The 26,104-nt window shown below is 37.8% G+C and overlaps 1 protein-coding gene across 1 annotated transcript in view; it reads right to left on the bottom strand.

The window, feature by feature from the left end:
• The window catches only part of TFB1M (transcription factor B1, mitochondrial), a 74,609-nt gene that overhangs the window by 21,560 nt on the left and 26,945 nt on the right, over positions 1-26,104 (bottom strand). Inside the window, exon 5 of the mRNA XM_059940954.1 lies at positions 18,906-19,025. Coding sequence (XP_059796937.1) covers positions 18,906-19,025 — 120 coding nt within the window. The remainder of the gene's footprint in view (positions 1-18,905; positions 19,026-26,104) is intronic.

Genomic DNA, 26,104 nt, shown 5'->3' with positions numbered 1-26,104 from the left:
CAAACTGAAACCTCCAGGACTTTTAAAGCATCAAGTACAAGCTAAGTGAAAACAAGAAGAGCTTGTTTTAAAATGGCTTAAGAACTGCCCTATTCTGGCTGCTAATAAGAGGATTCTCCAGATTAAGTTCATTTATTTACCTCTATCATTTTTGATTTACCCCTATCATTTAATATCGCACTGATTAGTATCTAGATGATAAAGGTTACTTTCAAGTTGTCATTTTTTTTTTCCTTTTAGGTTTGACTCATGTTAACAAAAATGTTTTTATAAATGAGCTGCTTCAATTGGTTAATGGATGTGAGAAGAATTCTTAAAGAATAAAGGATGCTTTAAAAGATGTTAAATTATGATATGTAATTCAAACACTTTATAAGAAAATAAAAATTGAATTTTCTAATGTGCAAAGGTAACACTGCACACTGTTGTTTCTAACAATGTATTAGTTCATTTATGCTTAGGTATTGTTCATAATACAGTGGTAAAGGGGAAAAAGGCTACTTCATTGTACATTAATAACTCATGAAGTGGGAAGTTATCTTTTATGTGAGTAAATAATTTTGAATTGTGCATACAGACATACAGACTAAAATATTTTATACCTATTTTATTTGGTAGATCATTCTCTTCTGTATCATCATCATTACATATTAACAGAATAGCTAAAATAAAGGTACGATTTCACATGGGAATTAGGAAGGCATTGAAAGTATATACTCCTGGACTTCCCTGGTGGCGCAGTGGTTAAGAATCCATCTGCCAATGCAGGGGACACAGGTTTGAGCCCTGGTCCGGGAAGATCCCACATGCCACGGAGCAACTAAGCCCGTGCGCCACAACCACTGAGCCTGCACTCTAGAGCCCGCAAGCCACAACTACTGAGCCCGTGTGCTACAACTACTGAGCCCATGCGCCACAACTACTGAAGCCCTAGAGCCCGTGCTCTGCAACAAGAAGCCACTGCAATGAGAAGCCCGCACACCGCAATGAAGAGCAGACCCTGCTTGCCTCAACTAGAGAAAGCCCGCATGCAGCAACAAAGACCCAACGCAGCCAAAAATTTTTAAAAAATTAAAAAAAAAATTAGAAAGTATATATTCCTTTTGAGCGGTCAAAATACTTTCTAAACAAATGCCATCTATATTTTTAGCTATATGACTTGAGAATATACTAACTTTATTGACATTTGAGGATTTCCATCATAGCCTATAATTTTGTAGAACCCTGCTGCATATCTCTCTGTTACCTCCAATAATTTTGTTCATTTCATTGTGCTTTATACATATAAAAAAAGTGTCATCTGCAAAAATGCAATTTTGTTTCTTCCTTCCTTGGATTTATAATACTTATTGCTTATTTTATTCTTGAATACATATGAAAGCATAACTAATGTTAAATTAGATTGTAACAGTAAATACGCTTATTTCTATTCAACACTTATTTTATCTGATTTTTAAGAAGGACAACTCAGGTATGTTTTCCAATTATAAAACTGGTTTTTAGTTTACATATTTATTTTTCTTTTACACTCATCCACTTTCAAAAAGCATTTGAGTCAACTTACAATAAAACTGCTGGCCCAATAAATAGAAAAACCAAAAGATAAAGAAGAAAGGTGAAAATTACAAAGAAAAGGAAGAGAGAAAGAATGCTATTAAATAATCCTGGTTGAAGGTTGCTAAAGCAATTAAACATGAAATGTAGTATAGAACTTCCCACACAACCAAGTTGGAGAAGGCCACATAAGGAATCTGATAGCTTTGTCTCCTGGAGGAAACCAACAGAGGCCATTGTTGGTGCCATAGTGCCCCGCCCCCCATTCACCAGCTGTTCTGAGCGCTGGGTGCTAATGGCTCACAGATGTGGAGCCGCCTCTACTGCAAGGTGAGGGCACCAACTGTCCCTAAGAGGTGGCCAGGAGCCAGACCGACTGACAATGGTACAACAGCCACCCCTTGCCTCAAGGGAGTACAAAACCTGTGGGGCAATTTGTGCTCCAGAGCTCCCCTTCAGACCTTATGCTGGGACCCCTGGGGGACCAGGCTGAAGCTAAGTCTCCAAGTGAAACAATTTCCTCGCTTAGCATTTTTCCCCCCTGCCTTGGCCTGCTTCCCTCACTCCTTCTCTTCAGAGTCTCCTCAATACATCACTTACCCAAAAATCCTTACCCCAATCTCTGCTTCTAGGAAGCCAGACCAAATACAAAAGAATATTAGTTAAGCAGAAAAATATTAGTCTTCTGACCTTATGTCCAAAGGATTTTCAAATACAGGGTAACAGACAGCAGAAGTAACAGCCTCAATATCAGATTCAAAAGACACAAAAGCATGAAAAATGGCTGTTTCTTATGTGGACCCATCCATTTACTAAGCTTATTTCACCAGAGGTCGAGGCCTCAATAGCTGGGGGCAAGCGTAGTTGAAAGCTTCTAAAATGCTGTTCTCAAAGGTCATGCGTGGATGCCCCAAAGTGCTGACCTTTTCTTTATGTCACAGGTGTAGCATCATTAATTCATCGAAGATTGTATTGACACAACTTATGCTTTAAATCTGTACCATGTTTGGGAGTTACTTGCTCCATGTGCCATACTTCTAAATAGACAAAACTATATATAAATTATATGTATGTCTTAAAAGTTATAATCCACATTATTATATCAGGATAACAACTTAGTCCATAAATATTTGTTTATAATCATAACAGTAAGATATACTTTTCACTGACTGCCTCCCTGTGTGAGATACTCCTGTTAGGCACTGTATATTGACTATTTCTATTCCTCACCAACAATCCTTCAAGGGTGGCATTATTGCCCCAATTTGATGTATTAAAACTCAGCTTATTAACATGACCAAGTTCTCATAACTAGGAGCGCTGGAATTCCAGGAGGTCCAGCTGACTTCAAAGTACTTCTAGTTCTTCCACTACTGTGTACTGCCTCTGTTGTATCAATCAGAAGAGCCTGTTGCAATTCTCAGATTGTATCTAAGTGACTTTTCTACTAGGTTGGGGTACAGGACAGTGGTGCGGGAAGGATGTTAAATCACCAGACCCATGACCACAATTTATAAAAGAAAAAAGATGACAGAGAATTGTGAGGGACTAGCTAATGGCTCAGGATTTCTCACACTTGAGTACGGTTGTCCCTCAGCATCCGTGGGGGACTGGTTCCAGGAACCCCCCAGATACCAAAATCAGAGGACACTCAAGTCCCTTATATAATGTGGCATAGCATTTGCACAGAACCTACACACATCCTCCCGTATACTTTCAATCATCTCTAGATTACTTATAATACCTAATACATGTAAATGGTATGTAAATAAATAGTTGTCCTATATTTGGCAAATTCAAGTTTTGCTTTTTGGAACATCCTGGAATTTATTTTTCTTGACTATTTTTAATCTGGGTGTTGGCTGAATCCACCAATGTGGAACCCGTGGATACGGAGGGCCGACTGTAATGTGCAGACTAGTTGAAATAAAAATTACTGTGGAACCCCAGAAATATATGAGTTCTCAGGGGTCTTCAGATGCCAGCTTGAGAAACTTCAGAAACAAGTCTTACGTTCTCATGGAAGAATTTTTCAACTGTGAATTTGCACAGCAAAAGAGACATTTTGTTTTCTAATTGGTAAAATAATTTTATGATCTCAACAGTGAAATTAAAATACAAAATTTTAAAAATTCTAACTTAAAAATCCATATACTACAAACTCTAGTAGTTCAAGAAACATTAGAGTAGACCAGTTAGTCTAATTTTAAGAACCTAAGAGGCTGTGTTTTCTGTAAATAGAAAAGAATTTGGGGTTCAAACTTTGGGGACTGGGCTAGAGAAGTTAATGAGAGGGAAGAATTTGGCAAGAATTGAGCTCAACTACTTAGAGCAGGGTGTAGTTGTAATAGCTCCACAGCAGTGAGAGTTCTGCCATTAAAGCTTGATTAAGTTAGTTAATTTAAAGACTGATAATTAGAAGGGTTAACCGATTCTCACAGGAAAAATCTTAAGATGGTTATAAATAAGCCCTTCTTGTTATATCACACAGGAAATTCTCCATATCTATTCTTAGAGTTTTGGTTGAGAATAAGCACTGAATTTTAGTAATTTTTTTCTGAGCATATTTTACCTGTGTTATGTTTATGACTTTCTCTTCTTGCGTTTAAAAGGGTTTAGCCAGAGGGACACGCTTGTACTGTTATTTTTATCATCTCTGTACGAACTCTTCCCCTTTCTTACTTAAGAAAATGAATTTTTAAAAATTTGCTCAATGTAACTATCAGTCAAATATTTTCTGGCTTTCCTCAGAGCATTCCTGATTTGCCCTAATATGGTAAAACTACTTCAGAGCAGCCGCATATTCTTTTACAACTAAAATTTAATCATTTGATTTATTGTTTTCCTTTATCATAATACATTCTCTCTCCTCTTTGAAAACTGCTTCCCTAGATTAAAAATAAATCCTCTGCATGTAGTATTTACAACATGATGAAAAGCACATACAGAAAATTGCTATGAGTATGTTTAATTTGCCAAAAAGCAAACATCCTCAACAAAAAGAGAATCAAAGACATAGCTAGCTTTTTAACAAATAATAGTTTCATAAGACCTTAATCCTGGAGGAAAAGTACTTTAACTATATGTGGATCTTATCCCTAAATCAAAGATAAAGTTGACAACAACCTCTAAACACCATCAATTACTCTCAACTAGGTAACTAAAACAAAGAGTTAGAAACTTTCCACTAAAAATATTCTAATATCTACCCTGAGAAACCCTTGGTAAAATTCAGATGTCTAAAGATTCTGGGTTACAGCAATCACCATAACTTTAAAAGCCTAAAAGTCAAGACAGTGGTTTCTGATGTAACTGGCTCCTATACTGTTGAAAACGTTATATACACGTATACATGCACTACGAGCAGAGAGAAGGCTACGTGGTGACTTGGTTTTCTTCATTACAGTGGCCACCTATTCGAGGATAGAAAGTCCCTGAGAGCACCACTGTGTGAAATCTGATCATGATCTGTGTCTCCAGTCATTAAGTTCTGTCTAGGATCTAACAGGATCTATTATTTTGGAAGAAGTCATTTATAATATCTGAAAGCTTGAGATGCTGAAGGGAGGTAATACTGACCTTGATTTAGAAAAAGCTGACAATTAAGTCTGTTATAAAAGTGGAGGATGGACTGAATTCCTAAAGTCACCCGAAAGCGTGGCTAACTGTGGTCGACAACATGGCAGAGGACGTGGAAGGTGGCAGCAAAGGCCATGGAGATGCCTCAGACCACGGTTCAATTTGTACAAACAGGTCAAACACTATTGGTCAGGGGCTCCATTCTAAATCTATAACTTACGTCTATACCTAAGTCTAAAAACCACATAATTTTTTCACGGTATCTACTTATATTAGCGAATGTCAAATACTGTAAGGGAAACTTTGCAAGACTTTAGAGTTGAGAGTTTCAGCAAGAAGAAATCTGTTCCTCACTAGCTGTGCACTCCCTGAAGGCAGATGTCGGACTGGGCTCCCACTCCGGTCACCACCCCCTCTCTGCCTAGCTAGGGCTTTTCATGCGGCTGGGGCTCAGTATATCTTCAATGAAGAAATAAGTAAGTTTTTATAGCACGCGTCCTGTAGTAACTCATCCAGCAGTGCTTCTGCTAAACTAGACACTGGCTTACTGATTTGTACTTTTGTCAGAGAAGCTTGGTTTCTGTAATTAGCACTTACTCTTCTGTGATCAGCATATAATAGTCAGAGTCTAGTTTAATATCCAACTATTTTTCCACAGATGACTGATCTACAAGTAATACTGTCAAAACAAGGTCTCTCAAAAAAGTGGGGGAAAAATCATGATAAATATAAAATGTTCGGATCTTTAAAGTGACATCAGCATCCTGGCAGCACGAGTTGTCTCTTTTTCTTTCCCCTTTTAAATACAATTCATCATTCATAACCGAACAGAAAAAGGTGCCTCTGCACATTACACCAGACCAACCAGGAGATTTCCACCCACCTGTGCTTCAGAAAGTAGACAGACGGGACCGGGAAGGGGGCTGTGGACCCCAGGAAGGCAGTGAGCCTGCCCCACACGCAGCACCTTGATGGGGGTGGGGCGGGGGAAGAGAAACTGGCGACTGAAAACCGCAGCAGATGCTCAGGGAGACAGAGAACTTGCGGAGGTCCAGCCAGACACAGGGAGAGCCAGGCACGCCACCGGAGCAGGATAAAGACAAGCTTGGAGGTGAGAAGGAGGAACTCAGGAGTGAGTCCCCCTCCCTCCCTAAAGCAACACAGCAACGTGCTGGGCTTTCACCAGGACAGTGGTGACTTCCCTCACAGAGGAGGTGGAAAGAGAAAGGGGTGAGTAACCGACCTCCCGGCTGCACAGATCGCAACTAGATGGACCTGCTTCTCTCCGGCAGCATCTGGATTTCTAAGGAGGGACCTCCATGACTGGGACGAGGGAGAGGAAAGGGAAAGAGGCAGACAGGAATAACAGAGTGCATGGAAGGTGCTGTTCTCTGCTGTCTGCCTTGGGATTTCAGCAAGGGGTAGGACCCCCACTCGAGGACCTGGGCTATGAGCACTCAGAGCCTCAGGTGCTAAGCCCAAACCTTCCGCCGCTCTGCCACCGACTTTTTCTACCGAACTTTTTTTTACACCCCCTTCAGAGTGCAGACCCAAAGCCAGATCAGATCAAGAGAAACCAAAAACTTGAGCTATAGCGCCACCTCCTGGAAAACAAAAGAAGGGTTTCTATTTGCCAGTCTTTTGTAATGAAAGTAAAACTAAGTGTGCTACTTCAAATGAGATGGCAGAGGCACAATTCATCAAACACGATGAAAAACTGGTAATATGGTATTCACAAAAAGAAAATGATAATTCTCCAGTAACTAAACTCAAAGGCACAGGATATTGTAATCTAACTTACAAAGAATTCAAAATAGCTGTTATGATGAAATTCAATGAGCTACAAGTAAACTCAGAAAGGCAATTCGATGAACTCAGGAATAAAATGAGTAAACAGAAGGAGTTCTTTACCAGAGAGATTGAAATTTTAAAAAAGAACCAAATTCTGGAGCTGAAGAATTCAATGAATGATATGAAAAATCATTAGAGAGCTTAAGAAATAGGGCAGATCAGACTAAAGAAAGAATTAGCAACTTGGAAGACAGGAATTTAGAAATGACTCAGGAGTGAGAACTAAGATTTTTAAAAAGTGAAGAAAGCCTAGGAGAGCTATCAGATATGATGAGAAAAACAAATATAAGAATAATCGGATACTTTAAAAAATTCTATGCAGGAGGTAGGGGCAAGATGGCAGAAGAGTAAGACACAGAGATCACCTTCCTTCCCACAGATACAGCAGAAATACATCTACACGTGGAACTGCTTCTACAGAACAACCACTGAACGCTGGCAGAAGACGTCAGACCTCCCAAAAGGCAAGAAAATCCCCACGTACTTGGCTGTGTGGATGAAAGGCTCTTGGTGCTCCAGCCAGGCATCAGGGCTGTGCCTCTGAGGTGGGAGAGCCAACTTCAGGACACTGGTCCACAAGAGACCTACCAGCTCCACGTAATACCAAACGGCAAAAATCTCTCAGAGATCTCCATCTCAACATCAAGACCCAGCTTCACTCAACGACCAGCAAGCTACAGGGCTGGACACCCTATGCCAAACAACTAGCAAGACAGGAACACAGCCCCATCCATTAGCAGAGAGGCTGCCTAAAATCATAAGGCCACAGACACCCCAAAACACACCACCAGACGTGGACGTGCCCACCAGAAAGACAAGATTCAACCTCATCCACCAGAACACAGGCAATAGTCCCCTCCACCAGGAAGCCTACACAACCCACTGAACCAACCTTACCCACTGGGGACAGATACCAAAAACAACGGGAACTACGAACCTGCAGCCTGTGAAAAGGAGACCCCAAACACAGTAAGATAAGCAAAATGAGACGACAGAAAAACACACAGCAGTTGAAGGAGCAGGGTCAAAACACACCAGACCTAACAAATGAAGAGGAAATAGGTAGTCTACCTGAAAAAGAATTCAGAATAATGATAGTAAGGATGATCCAAAATCTTGGAAATAGAATAGACAAAATGCAAGAAACATTTAACAAGGACGTAGAAGAACTAAAGAGGAACCAAGCAACGATGAAAAACACAATAAATGAAATTAAAAATACTCTAGATGGGATCAATAGCAGAATAACTGAGGCAGAAGAAAGGATAAGTGACCTGGAAGATAAAATGGTGGAAATAACTACTGCAGAGCAGGATAAAGAAAAAAGAATGAAAAGAACTGAGGACAGTCTCAGAGACCTCTGGGACAACATTAAACGCACCAACATTCGAATTATAGGGGTCCCAGAAGAAGAAGAGAAAAAGAAAGGGACTAAGAAAATATTTGAAGAGATTATAGTTGAAAACTTCCCTAATATGGGAAAGGAAATAGTCAATCAAGTCCAGGAAGCACAGAGAGTCCCATACAGGATAAACCCAAGGAGAAACACGCCAAGACACATATTAATCAAACTGTCAAAAATTAAATATAAAGAAAACATATTAAAAGCAGCAAGGGAAAAACAACAAATAACACACAAGGGAATCCCCATAAGGTTAACATCTGATCTTTCAGCAGAAACTCTGCAAGCCAGAAGGGAGTGGCAGGATATACTTAAAGTGATAAAGGAGAAAAACCTACAACCAAGGTTACTCTACCCAGCAAGGATCTCATTCAGATTTGATGGAGAAATTAAAACCTTTACAGACAAGCAAAAGCTGAGAGAGTTCAGCACCACAAAACCAGCTTTACAACAAATGCTAAAGGAACTTCTCTAGGCAGGAAACACAAGAGAAGGAAAACACCTACAATAACAAACCCAAAACATTTAAAAAAATGGGAATGGGAACATACATATCGTTAATTACCTTGAATGTAAATGGATTAAATGCTCCCACCAAAAGACACAGACTGGCTGAATGGATACAAAAACAAGACCCATATATATGCTGTCTACAAGAGACCCACTTCAGACCTAGAGACACATACAGACTGAAAGTGAGGGGATGGAAAAAGATATTCCATGCAAATTGAAATCAAAAGAAAGCTGGAGTAGCAATTCTTATATCAGACAAAATAGACTTTAAAATAAAGAATATTATAAGAGACAAAGAAGGACACTATATAATGATCAAGGGATCGATCCAAGAGGAAGGTATAACAATTTTAAATATTTATGCACCCAACATAGGAGCACCTCAATACATAAGGCAAATACTAACAGCCATAAAAGGGGAAATCGACAGCAACACAATCATAGTAGGGGACTTTAACACCCCACTTTCACCAATGGACAGATCATCCAAAATGAAAATAAATAAGGAAACACAAGCTTTAAATGATACATTAAACAAGATGGACTTAATTGATATTTATAGGACATTCCACCCAAAAACAACAGAATACACATTTTTCTCAAGTGCGCATGGAACATTCTCCAGGATAGATCATATCTTGGGTCACAAATCAAGCCTTGGTAAATTTAAGAAAATTGAAATCGTATCAAGTATCTTTTCCGACCACAACGCTATGAGACTAGATATCAATTACAGGAAAAGATCTGTAAAAAATACAAACACATGGAGGCTACACAATACACTACTTAATAATGAAGTGATCACTGAAGAAATCAAAGGGGAAATCAAAAAATACCTAGAAACAAATGACAATGGAGATACGACGACCCAAAACCTATGGGACGCAGCAAAAGCAGTGCTAAGAGGGAAGTTTATAGCAATACAAGCCTACCTCAAGAAACAGGAAACATCTCGAATAAACAACCTAACCTTGCACCTAAAGCAATTAGAGAAAGAAGAACAAAAAAACCCCAAAGCTAGCAGAAGGAAAGAAATCATAAAGATCAGGTCAGAAATAAATGAAAAAGAAATGAAGGAAACAATAGCAAAAATCAATAAAACTAAAAGCTGGTTCTTTGAGAAGATAAACAAAATTGATAAACCATTAGCCAGACTCATCAAGAGAAAAAGGGAGAAGACTCAAATCAATAGAATTAGAAATGAAAAAGGAGAAGTAACCACTGACACTGCAGAAATACAAAAGATCATGAGAGATTACTACAAGCAACTCTACGCCAATAAAATGGACAACCTGGAAGAAATGGACAGATTCTTAGAAATGCACAAACTGCCGAGACTGAACCAGGAAGAAATAGAAAATATGAACAGACCAATGACAAGCACTGAAATTGAAACTGTGATTAAAAACCTTCCAACAAACAAAAGCCCAGGACCAGATGGCTTCACAGGTGAATTCTATCAAACATTTAGAGAAGAGCTAACACCTATCCTTCTCAAACTCTTCCAAAATATTGCAGAGGGAGGAACACTCCCAAACTCATTCTACGAGGCCACCATCACCCTGATACCAAAACCAGACAAAGATGTCACAAAGAAAGAAAACTACAGGCCAATATCACTGATGAACATAGATGCAAAAATCCTCAACAAAATACTCGCAAACAGAATCCAACAGCACATTAAAAGGATCATACACCATGATCAAGTGGGGTTTATCCCAGGAATGCAAGGATTCTTCAATATACGTAAATCAGTCAATGTGATACACCAAATTAACAAATTGAAGGAGAAAAACCATATGATCATCTCAATAGATGCAGAGAAAGCTTTCGACAAAATTCAACACCCATTTATGATAAAAGCCCTGCAGAAAGTAGGCAGAGAGGGAACTTTCCTCAACATAATAAAGGCCATATATGACAAACCCACAGCCAACATTGTCCTCAATGGTGAAAAACTGAAACCATTTCCACTAAGATCAGGAACAAGACAAGGTTGCCCACTCTCACCACTATTATTCAACATAGTTTTGGAAGTGTTAGCCACAGCAATCAGAGAAGACAAAGAAATAAAAGGAATCCAAATCGGAAAAGAAGAAGTAAAGCTGTCACTGTTTGCAGATGACATGATACTATACATAGAGAATCCTAAAGATGCTACCAGAAAACTCCTAGAGCTAATCAATGAATTTGGTAAAGTAGCAGGATACAAAATTAATGCACAGAAATCTCTTGCATTTCTATACACTAATGACGAAAAATCTGAAAGTGAAATTAAGAAAACACTCCCGTTTACCATTGCAACAAAAAGAATAAAATATCTAGGAATAAACCTACCTAAGGAGACAAAAGACCTGTATGCAGAAAATTATAAGACACTGATGAAAGAAATTAAAGATGATACAAACAGATGGAGAGATATACCATGTTCCTGGATTGGAAGAATCAACATTGTGAAAATGACTCTACTACCCAAAGCAATCTACAGATTCAATGCAATCCCTATCAAACTACCACTGGCATTTTTCACAGAACTAGAACAAAAAATTTCACAATTTGTATGGAAACACAAAAGACCCCGAATAGCCAAAGCAATCTTGAGAACGAAAAATGGAGCTGGGGGAATCAGGCTCCCTGACTTCAGACTATATTACAAAGCTACAGTAATCAAGACAGTTTGGTACTGGCACCAAAACAGAAATATAGATCAATGGAACAGGATAGAAAGCCCAGAGATAAACCCACGCACATATGGTCACCTTATCTTTGATAAAGGAGGCAAGCATATACAGTGGAGAAAAGACAGCCTCTTCAATAAGTGGTGCTGGGAAAATTGGACAGGTACATGTAAAAGTATGAAATTAGAACACTCCCAAACACCATGCACAAAAATAAACTCAAAATGGATTAAAGACCTAAGTGTAAGACCAGACACTATCGAACTCTTAGAGGAAAACATAGGCAGAACACTCTATGACATACATCACAGCAAGATTCTTTTTGACCCAGCTCCCAGAGAAATGGAAATAAGAACACAAATAAACAAATGGGACCTAATGAAACTTAAAAGCTTTTGCACAGCAAAGGAAACCATAAACAAGACCAAAAGACAACCATCAGAATGGGAGAAAATATTTGCAAATGAAGCAACTGACAAAGGATTAATCTCCAAGATTTACAAGCAGCTCATGCAGCTCAATAACAAAAAAACGAACAACCCAATCCAAAAATGGGCAGAAGACCTAAATAGACATTTCTCCAAAGAAGATATACAGATGGCCAACAGACACATGAAAGAATGCTCAACATCATTAATCATTAGAGAAATGCAAATCAAAACTACAATGAGATATCATCTCACACCGGTCAGAATGGCCATCATCAAAAAATCTAGAAACAATAAATGCTGGAGAGGGTGTGGAGGAAAGGGAACTCTCTTGCACTGTTGGTGGGAATGTAAATTGATACAGCCACTATGGAGAACAGTATGGAGGTTCCTTAAAAAACTAAAAATAGAACTACCATACGACCCAGCAATCCCACTACTGGGCATATACCCTGAGAAAACCATAGGTCAAAAAGAGTCATGTACCAAAATGTTCATTGCAGCTCTATTTACAATAGCCAGGACATGGAAGCAACCTAAATGTCCATCGACAGATGAATGGATAAAGAAGATGTGGCACATATATACAATGGAATATTACTCAGCCATAAAAAGAAATGAAATGGAGGTATTTGTAATGAGGTGGATGGAGTTAGAGTCTGTCATACGGAGTGAGGTGAGTCGGAAAGAGAAAAACAAATACAGTATGCTAACACATATATACGGAATCTAAGGGAAAAAAAAGCCATGAAGAACCTAGTGGCAAGACGGGAATAAAGACACAGACCTACTAGAGAATGGACTTGAGGATATGGGGAGGGGGTGGGGTGAGATGTGACAGGGTGAGAGAGTGTCATGGACATATATACACTACCAAATGTAAGATGGATAGCTGGTGGGAAGCAGCCGCATAGCACAGGGAGATCAGCTCGGTGCTTTGTGACCACCTAGAGGGGTGGGATGCGGAGGGTGCGAGGGAGGGAGATGCAAGAGGGAAGAGATATGGGAACATATTGTATATGTATAACTGATTAACTCTGTTATAAAGCAGAAGCTAACACACCATTGTAAGGCAATTGTACTTCAATAAAGATGTTTAAAAAAAAAAAAAAGAATAATCGGTCTTCCTAAAGGAGAAGAGAGCAGAGAATGTATTTAGAGAAATAATTGCGGAGAACTTCTCAAACCTGGGGAAAGAATTAAGCATACATGTCCAAGAAGCTATCACCTCAATGCAAAAAGACCTTACCCAAGATACATTATAATGAAACTGTCAAAAATCAATGATAGAGAAAGAATCTTAAAGGCGGTCAGGGGAGAAAAAAAAAGAAAGTAACCTACAAAGGAACCGCCACTAGGCTATCAGCAGATTTCTCAGCAGAAACACTACAGGCCAGGAGAGAATGGAATGACATATTCAAAGTGCTGAAAGATAAAAACTGCCAGCCAAGAATACTTTATCCAGCAAAGTTATCCTTCAAGTATAATGAACAAATAAAGGCTTTCCCAGACAAACAAAAACTGAGGGAGTTCACCACTAGACCTGCCTTGCAAGAAATGCTGAAAGGAATTCTTCAAGCTAAAATAAAAGGACACTAATAATGACATAAAAGCAACTGAAAGTACACAATACTCTTGCAAAGGTGAAAAACAGTCAGAATTAGAAAACTTTATATTAGAATGGTATGTTAACCACAATTATATAAAGGCTTAAGGAAAAGAATATTAAGGATAAATATAGCTATTACAATTTCTCAGTGAATTCACAGCATACGAAGTGAGATAGCAAAGATATAAAAGAGGAAGAGTGAAAGGGTGGAAACTTTATAGACAAAGATAAGGTGCTATCAGCATAAAAAGAAGTGTTTTGTTTCTGAGATGTTTTACGTAAGCCACATGGCAATAACAAAGCCAAACTCTAGAGTAGAGTCATGAAAGATAAAAAAGGGAAGACTGAGCAAATGACCATGGAAACCCACCACATTAGAAAGGTAGACAGAAACAGAGAGGCAAAAGGAACAATGGTGAAACAAAACAACCAGAAGGCAAATGGTAAGATGGCAGCAGTAAATCCTTGTATGTCAATAATCACTCTAAATATAAATGGACTGAATTCACCAATCAAAAGGTACACAATGACTGCATGGATTAAAAAAACAAAACCCAACTGTATGCTGCCTACAGGAAGCTCATTTCGGCTCTAAAGACACACATAGGCTCAAAGTGAAGGAATGGAAGTGGAAACCAAAAGAAAGTGGGTAGAGCCACACTTTTATCAGACAAAATAGACTTCAAGCCAAAAAATGATAACAAGAGACAAACAAGGTTGTTATGTAATGATAAAAGGGTCAATACATCTTGAAGATATTGATATAATAATTGTAAATATATATACACTCAACATTGGAGCACTGAAATATATTAAGCAAATACAGTAAGTCCCCTACATACAAACCTTCAAGTTGCGAACTTTCAAAGATGCGAACGTGCCCCTGTATGCCAGCTGTTGTGTTGTACTACTGTACTTTTCAAGGCACTGTACTGTAAGATTTAAAGTATTTTTTAAAATTTTTTGTGGTTTTTTTTAATGTATTATTTGTGTGAAAAGTATTATAAACAGTACAGTACTATAGAGCTGATTGTGTTAGTTGGGTACCTAGGCTTTGTTGGACTTAGGAAAAATTAGACTTACGAACACACTCTCAGAATGGAACTCATTCGTATGTAGGGGACTTACTGTACTAACATATCCAAAGGGAGAAATAGACAACAATGCAATAATATGCCACTGTCAGCAATGGATAGATCATCCAGACAGAAAATCAACAAGGAAATGTTGGAAACCATACTGTAGAACAAATGGACTTAAACATATGAAGAACATTCCACACAACAGTAGCAAAATACACATTCTTCTCGCATGCACATGGAACATTTTCAAGTATAGATCATATGATAGGGCATGAAACAAATCTCAGAAAATTAAAGAAGATGAAAATCACACCAACTATCTTTTCTGACCACAATGGTATAAAACTAGAAATCAGCAAGCAGAAAGCTGGAAAATCTAAAAATATGTGGAAACTAAACACACTTCTGAACAACCAATGGGTCAAAGAAGAAATCAAAAGAGAAAAAATTATCTCAAATAACAAATGAAAATACAACATATTAAAACCTATGGAATGCAGCAAAAGCAGTTCTGAGAAGTTTACAGCAATAAATGCATATATTAAGAAATTAGAAAGATCTCAAATAACCTAACTTTATACCTCGAGGAATTAGAAAAAGAACAAAGTTAGCAGAAGAAAGGAAATAATAAAGATCAGAGTGGAAATAAATGAAATGAAGCCCAGAAAAACAATAGAAAGAATCAACAAAACCAAAAGCTGGTTCTTTGAAAAGATTAAAAAATTGACAAACCTTTAGCCAGACTAAGATAAAAAGAGAAGACTCAAATAAATAAAATTAGAAACGAAAAAGGAGACATTACAACTGAGACTACAGAAATACATAGAACCATACAAGACTATTATGAAAAACTACATGCCAACAAATTAGACAACCTAGAGGAAATGGATAAGTTCTTAGAAACACACAACCTATCAAGACTGAATCAGGAAGAAACAGAAAATCTGAACAGACCAATAGTGAGCAAAGAGGTTGAATCAGTAATCAAAACCCTCCCAAAACAGAAAACCCCAGGACCAGATGGCTTCACTTGAAAATTCTACCATTCAAAGAAGAATTAACACCAATCCTTCTCAAACTCTTCCAAAAACAGAGGAGGAGGGAATACTTCCAAACTCATTCTATGAGGGCAGCATTACTTTGAAACCAAAGCCAGATAAGGCTACCACAAGGAAACTATAGACCAATACCCCTAATGAATACTGATGCAAAAATTCTCAACAAAATATTAGTAAGCCAAATTCAAAAACACATAAAAAGGATCACGCACCATGACCAAGTGGGATTTATCCCTGAGATGTAAGGATGGTTCAACATACACAAATCAATAAATGTAATACATCACACTAATAAAATGAAAGATAAAAATCACATGATCACCTTACTAGATGCAGAAAAAGCATTTGACAATTACAACATCCTTTCCTGATGAAAACATTCAGTAGATTGGGTATAGAAGGAACATAGTTCCACATAATAAAGACCACAAACAACAAATAACATTTGTTGTAAATATATATACACTCAACATTAGCACAGCTAACATTATACTCAGTGGAGAAAACCTGAAAGCTTTTCCTCTAAAATTAGGAACAAGACAAGGATGCCCACTATCACCACTCTTATTTATTTAACAGAGTATTGGAAGTCCTAGCTAGAGTGATTAGACAAGACAAAGAAAAGGCATCCAAATCGGGAAAGAGGGAGTAAAACTGTCACTATTTGCAGATGATATGATTTTGTACATAGAAAATCCCAAAGACTCAACCAAAAAACTCTTGGAAGTAATCAACAATTTCAGTAAAGTTGCAAGACACAAAAATCAACACACAGAAATCAACTGCATTTCTATATACTAAGGATGAAACATCTGAAAAGAAATAAAACTATCCATTCACAATAGCATCAAAAACAATAAAATACTTAGGAATAAATTTAACCAAGGAAGTGAAAGATCTGTACAGTGAAAACTACAAGACTTTGCTGAAAGATATCAAAGAAAACACAAATGGAAAGACATCTTATATTCATGGATTTGAAGAATTAATATTATTACAATGTCCATCCTACCCAAAGCCATCTATAGATTCAATGCAATCCCCATGAAAATACCAATGGCATTCTTTACAGAAATAGAAAAAAGAATTCTAAAATTTGTATGGAACCACAGATGTCCCTGAATAGCCAAAGCAATACTGAGGAAAAAAACAAAGCTGGAGGTATCACACTTTCTGAGATATCATACTTCCCGATTACAAACTATACGACAAAGCTAAAGTAAAAACAAAACAGAACAAAACAAAAAACAGTATGTTACTGGCACAAAAACAGACACATAGACCAATGAACAGGATAGAGAGCCCAGAATTAAATCCTTGCTTATATGATCTACTAATACTTGACAATGGAGCCAAGAGCACCCAATAGGGAAAGGATAGTTTCTTCAATGAATGGTGTTGGGAAAACCGGATAAACACATGCAGTGAAATTGGACTCCTTTCTAGGATCAAACACTTAAACACATGACCTGACACTACACAACTCCCAGAAAAAAAACAGTAGGAAATAAACTCCTCCACTTGGTCCTGGCAATTATTTTTTTTTGGATGTAACAACAAAAGCACAAAGAACAAAAGCAAAAATCAACAAAAGGGACCACAAACTTAAGAGCTTCTGCATAGAAAAAGTAACAATTCACAAAATGAAAAGACAAACTACAGAATGAGAAAAAATTTTTACAAATCATATATTGGATAAGGAGTTAATACCCAAAATATAAAAAGAACTCCTACTACTCAATAACAACAACAAAACCCCAAATAATCTGATTAAAAGATGGGCAGAAAAACTAAATAGACTTTTTTCCAAAGAAGATAACCCAATGGCCAACAGGTACATGAAAAAATGCTCGACATCACTAATCATCAGGGAAATACTAATGAAAACCACAATGAGATATCACCTCACACCAGTTAGAATGGCTATCAAGAAGATAAGAGGTAAGTGCTGGTGAGGATGTAGAGAAAAGGGAACCCTTGTGCACTGCTGGTGGGAATGTAAGTTGGTGCAGCCACTACGGAAAATGGTATGGAGTTTCCCCGCAAAATTAAAAACAGATCTACCATATGATCCAGCAATTCAACTTCTGGGTATTTATCTGAAGAAAATGAAAACACTAACTCAAAAAGATACATGTACCTCTGTATTCACTGCAGCATTATTTACAATAGCCAGATATGGAAACTAACCTAAATGTCCATCAATAGATGAATGGATAAAGAAAATGTGGTGTATATTTTATATACATATATTATGGAATATTATTCAGTCATAAGAAAGGAGGACACCCTGACAACACAACAATCTGTGACAACACAGATGGACCTTGAGCACATTATGCTAAGTGAGATAAGTCAGACAGAAAGACAAGTACTGTATGTTATCACTTGCATGTGGAATTTTAAAAAGCCAGACTTGTGAAATGGTGGTTACCAGGGGAGGGGGGGACAGGAAGCTGTTTAAAGGTACAAACTTACAATGAGTCGTAAATAAACCCTAGAGATATAATGCACAGTACAGTTAATATAAACAATATTGTATTATAATCAAACTTGCTAAGAGACTAGAACTTAATTACTTCAACTACGAAAAAGAAAGGATAATTATGTAATAAGATAGAGGTGCCAATTATTGCTACAATGGCAACTATATTACAATATATAAATGTACCAAGTTAACATGTTGTATACCTTAAATTATACAATGTTAAATATCAAATATATTTCAATAAAAATAAACAGATAAATAATGTTTGATGTAACTTTAGTTAGAAGTCTCCAACAGAAATCACAAAGAAATACTGATTTCTTTTTTTGAGTATTGGGTGACCATATAACTCATCTTAAATACTGGGATACTTTTAAGGGTAAAAGGGGATAATAATAATAATGATAATAGCACCACCAGGGCAACATGGATAAACCTAGACATTTGGTCATACTATAGAAGGAGAAGAAAAATTAGAATAAGTACTATTCATACTGTGATGTTTATGGTTCTCATTTAGGAGAGGTAAAGAAAAAGGTATGGTACGGTTTGCATATAAGATCAGATTCTAGAGATAATTTCCTATGACATATCCTCACAGGAGCAAAGATTACAATTAACATCCTAATTCTGGTATACTAAAACAAACAAAAAGAAACTCACCTCTGGTTTGGGGATGAAAGCCTGACCTGGAATTGTAAAGATGTGCTGAACATCGCAGAGGTACTGGGCCATGATGGAAAGGCGACTACGCTGCTTGCTTCCTGTACTGGCTGTAAGTCTCTGCACAAGGACACAAAGGAATTTTAGCAAGTAATTCATTCATTATCTACGAACACTAGGTAGATTTTTTGAGATAAATTTTAAAAGCATAGGCTATCTGACATGATACAAAGCCAACATGGAGAATATTTTCCTCCAGTACTAACTGAGGTACATCTAAGAAGCGTGAATTATATCATATACAGTGCACTCAAAAAATTCATATAAGAAAACTTCCCTACCACAGCTGTTGGGATTTTCAAACCACTGTTATATTATGAAGATACTGTATGAAACAAGTAATCAATAAATATTGATAAATGAAAAAATTAGCAAGAATAATGAAGAACTAAAGGTGCTTTAATTTTATGAACTACCCCAATATCTGAATGAAAGTTTTCAGTGGTGTGCTTTTCTTTATTTAAATGTAATAAAACCTTGAATATTCAGAACTGTTGAAAACTGCTGTTTTTGACAACTAATTTTTATAAAAGACTAGGAATTTATTCTCTTAAGCACCCAAACATTTTTATTTTAAAATTAGGTATATTCAAATTAACTCATAAATACAATTTCAACCAATAACCCAAAAGGATTTTTAAAAAGAACTTTAAATTCCATATAAATTTTATATGAAAAAGCAAAGGGCCAAGACAGCCAGGATACTCCTGAAGAACATCAGTAACAGGGGGAACAGGGGGTAGGGGTTGCTGTGTGGAGATGAGGTGGGGGTGATTCATCTTGCCAGATATCAAAATTAAGGCAGTACGGTATTGCTAGAGGTACAAACAGACCAATGGAACAAAAACCTTAGAAAGAGACCCAAGCACATGTGGACATTTAAACTGTGATAGATGTGAGGTAGCAGCTGCCAGTGGGAAAAGGAAGGATCCTTCAGCGATACTGGTGTAAACAGGAATCTACAAGGAGGACAATGGAGGTCCATATCTCACATCACAACCAAAAATGAATTCCAAGTGAATTAACAGTAAGTGAAAAATTTTTAATTTTTATAAGTAAATATCTATGACTCCCATGGTAAGGAAGAATTTCTTAATAATGAAAAAGCAGGCCGCCTCCCGACCAGGGCCGCCGCAGGAGGCGCCGGAGCTGGGTTCTGAGCGACAATCTGCCTGCAGAGTCGCTCAAGGCAAGAAGACCCAGAGCCAGCAAGACTGAAACAAAAAGCAAAGGAGCCGTGTGGATGAAAGGCTCTTGGTGCTCCAGCCAGGCATCAGGGCTGTGCCTCTGAGGTGGGAGAGCCAACTTCAGGACACTGGTCCACAAGAGACCTCCCAGCTCCATGTAATACCAAACGGCGAAAATCTCTCAGAGATCTCCATCTCAACATCAAGACCCAGCTTCACTCAAAGACCAGCAAGCTACAGTGCTGGACACCCTATGCCAAACAACTAGCAAGACAGGAACACAGCCCCATCCATTAGCAGAGAGGCTGCCTAAAATCATAATAAGGCCACAGACACCCCAAAACACACCACCAGACGTGGACGTGCCCACCAAAAAGACAAGATCCAACCTCATCCACCAGAACACAAGTACTAGTCCCCTCCACCAGGAAGCCTACACAACCCACTGAACCAACCTTAGCCACTGGGGACAGATACCAAAAACAACGGGAACTACGAACCTGCAGCCTGTGAAAAGGAGACCCCAAACACAGTAAGATAAGCAAAATGAGAAGACAAAAAAACACACAGCAGGTGAAGGAGCAGGGTCAAAACACACCAGACCTAACAAATGAAGAGGAAATAGGCAGTCTACCTGAAAAAGAATTCAGAATAATGATAGTAAAGATGATCCAAAATCTTGGAAATAGAATAGACAAATGGCAAGAAACATTTACCAAGGACGTAGAAGAACAAAAGAGGAACCAAGCAACAATGAAAAACACAATAAATGAAATTAAAAATACTCTAGATGGGATCAATAGCAGAATAACTGAGGCAGAAGAACGGATAAGTGACCTGGAAGATGAAATAGTGGAAATAACTACTGCAGAGCAGAATAAAGAAAAAAGAATGAAAAGAACTGAGGACAGTCTCAGAGACCTCTGGGACAACATTAAACGCACCAACATTCGAATTATAGGGGTCCCAGAAGAAGAAGAGAAAAAGAAAGGGACTGAGAAAATATTTGAAGAGATTATAGTTGAAAACTTCCCTAATATGGGAAAGGAAATAGTTAATCAAGTCCTGGAAGCACAGAGAGTCCCATACAGCATAAATCCAAGGAGAAACACGCCAAGACACATATTAATCCAACTATCAAAAATTAAATATAAAGAAAACATATTAAAAGCAGCAAGGGAAAAACAACAAATAACACACAAGGGAAGCCCCATAAGGTTAACAGCTGATCTTTCAGCAGAAACTCTGCAAGCCAGAAGGGAGTGGCAGGATATACTTAAAGTCATGAAGGAGAAAAACCTACAACCAAGGTTACTCTACCCAGCAAGGATCTCATTCAGATTTGATGGAGAAATTAAAACCTTTACAGACAAGCAAAAGCTGAGAGAGTTCAGCACCACTAAACCAGCTTTACAACAAATGCTAAAGGAACTTCTCTAGGCAAGAAACACAAGAGAAGGAAAACACCTACAATAACAAACCCAAAATATTTAAGAAAATGGGAATAGGAACATACATATCGATAATTACCTTAAATGTAAATGGATTAAATGCTCCCACCAAAAGACACAGACTGGCTGAATGGATACAAAAACAAGACCCATATATATGCTGTCTACAAGAGACCCACTTCAGACCTAGAGACACATACAGACTGAAAGTGAGGGGATGGAAAAAGATATTCCATGCAAATGGAAATCAAAAGAAAGCTGGAGTAGCAATTCTCATACCAGACAAAATAGACTTTACAATAAAGACTATTACAAGAGACAAAGAAGGACACTATATAATGATCAAGGGATCGATCCAAGAGGAAGGTATAACAATTGTAAATATTTATGCACCCAACATAGGAGCACCTCAATACATAAGGCAAATGCTAACAGCCATAAAAGGGGAAATCAACAGCAACACAATCATAGTAGGGGACTTTAACACCCCACTTTCACCAATGGACAGATCATCCAAAATGAAAATAAATAAGGAAACACAAGCTTTAAATGATACATTAAACAAGATGGACTTAATTGATATTTATAGGACATTCCACCCAAAAACAACAGAATACACATTTTTCTCAAGTGCTCATGCAACATTCTCCAGGATAGATCATATCTTGGGTCACAAATCAAGCCTTTGTAAATCTAAGAAAATTGAAATCGTATCAAGTATCTTTTCCAACCACAATGCTATGAGACTAGATATCAATTACAGGAAAAGATCTGTAAAAAATACAAACACATGGAGGCTACACAATACACTACTTAATAACGAAGTGATCACTGAAGAAATCAAAGGGGAAATCAAAAAATACCTAGAAACAAATGACAATGGAGATACGACGACCCAAAACCTATGGGATGCAGCAAAAGCAGTTCTAAGAGGGAATTTTATAGCAATACAAGCCTACATCAAGAAACAGGAAACATCTCGAATAAACAACCTAACCTTGCACCTAAAGCAATTAGAGAAAGAAGAGCAAAAAAACCCCAAAGCTAGCAGAAGGAAAGAAATCATAAAGATCAGATCAGAAATAAATGAAAAAGAAATGAAGGAAACAATAGCAAAAATCAATGAAACTAAAAGCTGGTCCTTTGAGAAGATAAACAAAATTGATAAACCATTAGCCAGACTCATCAAGAGAAAAAGGGAGAAGACTCAAATCAATAGAATTAGAAATGAAAAAGGAGAAGTAACCACTGACACTGCAGAAATACAAAGGATCATGAGAGATTACTACAAGCAACTCTATGCCAATAAAATGGACAACCTGGAAGAAATGGACAGATTCTTAGAAATGCACAACCTGCCAAGACTGAACCAGGAAGAAATAGAAAATATGAAAAGACCAATCACAAGCACTGAAATTGAAACTGTGATTAAAAATCTTCCAACAAACAAAAGCCCAGGACCAGATGGCTTCACAGGCGGATTCTATCAAACATTTAGAGAAGAGCTAACACCTATCCTTCTCAAACTCTTCCAAAATATTGCAGAGGGAGGAACACTCCCCAACTCATTCTACGAGGCCACCATCACCCTGATACCAAAACCAGACAAAGACGTCACAAAGAAAGAAAACTACAGGCCAATATCACTGATGAACATAGGTGCAAAAATCCTCAACAAAATACTAGCAAACAGAATCCAACAGCACATTAAAAGGATCATACACCATGATCAAGTGGGGTTTATTCCAGGAATGCAAGGATTCTTCAATATACGCAAATCAACCAACGTGATACATCAATATTAACAAATTGAAGGAGAAAAACCATATGATCATCTCAATAAATGCAGAGAAAGCTTTCGACAAAATTCAACACCCATTTATGATAAAAGCCCTGCAGAAAGTAGGCATAGAGGGAACTTTCCTCAACATAATAAAGGCCATATATGACAAACCCACAGCCAACATTGTCCTCAATGGTGAAAAACTGAAACCATTTCCACTAAGATCAGGAACAAGACAAGGTTGCCCACTCTCACCACTATTATTCAACATAGTTTTGGAAGTGTTAGCCACAGCAATCAGAGAAGAAAAAGAAATAAAAGGAATCCAAATTGGAAAAGAAGAAGTAAAGCTGTCACTGTTTGCAGATGACATGATACTATACAGAGAGAATCCTAAAGATGCTACCAGAAAACTCCTAGAGCTAATCAATGAATTTGGTAAAGTAGCAGGATACAAAATTAATGCACAGAAATCTCTTGCATTCCTATATACTAATGATGAAAAATCTGAAAGTGAAATTAAGAGAACACTCCCGTTTACCACTGCAACAAAAAGAATAAAATATCTAGGAATAAACCTACCTAAGGAGACAAAAGACCTGTATGCAGAAAATTATAGGACACTGATGAAAGAAATTAAAGATGATACAAATAGATGGAGAGATATACCATGTCCTTGGACTGGAAGAATCAACATTGTGAAAATGACTCTACTACCCAAAGCAATCTACAGATTCAATGCAATCCCTATCAAACTACCACTGGCATTTTTCACAGAACTAGAATAAAAAATTTCACAATTTGTATGGAGACACAAAAGACCCCGAATAGCCAAAGCAATCTTGAGAACGAAAAATGGAGCTGGAGGAATCAGGCTCCCTGACTTCAGACTATATTACAAAGCTACAGTAATCAAGACAGTTTGGTACTGGCACAAAAACAGAAATATTCATCAATGGAACAGGATAGAAAGCCCAGAGATAAACCCACGCACATATGGTCACCTTATCTTTGATAAAGGAGGCAAGCATATACAGTGGAGAAAAGACAGCCTCTTCAATAAGTGGTGCTGGGAAAATTGGACAGGTACATGTAAAAGTATGAAATTAGAACACGCCCTGACACCATACACAAAAATAAACTCAAAATGGATTAAAGACCTAAGTGTAAGGCCAGACACTATCAAACTCTTAGAGGAAAACATAGGCAGAACACTCTATGACATCAATCACAGCAAGATCCTTTTTGACCCAGCTCCTAGAGAAATGGAAATAAAAACAAAAATAAACAAATGGGACCTAATGAAACTTAAAAGCTTTTGCACAGCAAAGGAAACCATAAACAAGACCAAAAGACAACCCTCAGAATGGGAGAAAATATTTGCAAATGAAGCAACTGACAAAGGATTAATCTCCAAGATTTACAAGCAGCTCATGCAGCTCAATAACAAAAAAACAAACAACCCAATCCAAAAATGGGCAGAAGACCTAAATAGACATTTCTCTAAAGAAGATACACAGATGGCCAACAGACACATGAAAGAATGCTCAACATCATTAATCATTAGAGAAATGCAAATCAAAACTACAATGAGGTATCATCTCACACCGGTCAGAATGGCCATCATCAAAAAATCCAGAAACAGTAAATGCTGGAGAGGGTGTGGAGAAAAGGGAACACTCTTGCACTGTTGGTGGGAATGTAAATTGATACAGCCACTATGGAGAACAGTATGGAGGTTCCTTAAAAAACTAAAAATAGAACTACCATACAACCCAGCAATCCCACTACTGGGCATATACCCTGAGAAAACCATAATTCAAAAAGAGTCATGTACCAAAATGTTCATTGCAGCTCTATTTACAATAGCCAGGACATGGAAGCAACCTAAGTGTCCATCATCGGATGAATGGATAAAGAAGATGTGGCACATATATACAATGGAATATTACTCAGTCATAAAAAGAAATGAAATGGAGGTATTTGTAATGAGGTGGATGGAGTTAGAGTCTGTCATACAGAGTGAAGTAAGTCAGAAAGAGAAAAACAAATACAGTATGCTAACACATATATACGGAATCTAAGGAAAAAAAAAAAAAAAGGCCATGAAGAACCTAGTGGCATGACGGGAATAAAGACACAGACCTACTAGAGAATGGACTTGAGGATATGGGGAGGGGGTGGGGTGAGATGTGACAGGGTGAGAGAGTGTCACGGACATATATACACTACCAAATGTAAAATAGATAGCTAGTGGGAAGCAGCCGCATAGCACAGGGAGATCAGCTCGGTGCTTTGTCACCACCTAGAGGGGTGGGATGGGGAGGGTGGGAGGGAGGGAGATGCAAGAGGGAAGAGATATGGGAACATATTGTATATGTATAACTGATTCACTTTGTTATAAAGCAGAAGCTAACACACCATTGTAAGGCAATTATACTTCAATAAAGATGTTTAAAAAAAAAAAAAGAATGGATTTGAGGATATGGGGAGGGGGAGGGGTGAGATGTGACAGGGGGAGAGAGTGTCATGGACATATATACACTACCAAATGTAAAATAGATAGCTAGTGGGAAGCAGCCGCATAGCACAGGGAGATCAGCTCGGTGCTTTGTGACCACCTAGAGGGGTGGGATAGGGAGGGTGGGAGGGAGGGAGATGCAAGAGGGAAGAGATATGGGAACATATGTATATGTATAACTGATTCACTTTGTTATA

This window comes from Balaenoptera ricei, chromosome 12 (assembly GCF_028023285.1).
Source record: "Balaenoptera ricei isolate mBalRic1 chromosome 12, mBalRic1.hap2, whole genome shotgun sequence".
Taxonomy (NCBI): domain Eukaryota; kingdom Metazoa; phylum Chordata; class Mammalia; order Artiodactyla; family Balaenopteridae; genus Balaenoptera; species Balaenoptera ricei.
Note: the sequence above shows the minus strand (reverse complement) of the source record. Positions and strands in the feature narration are given on the sequence as shown.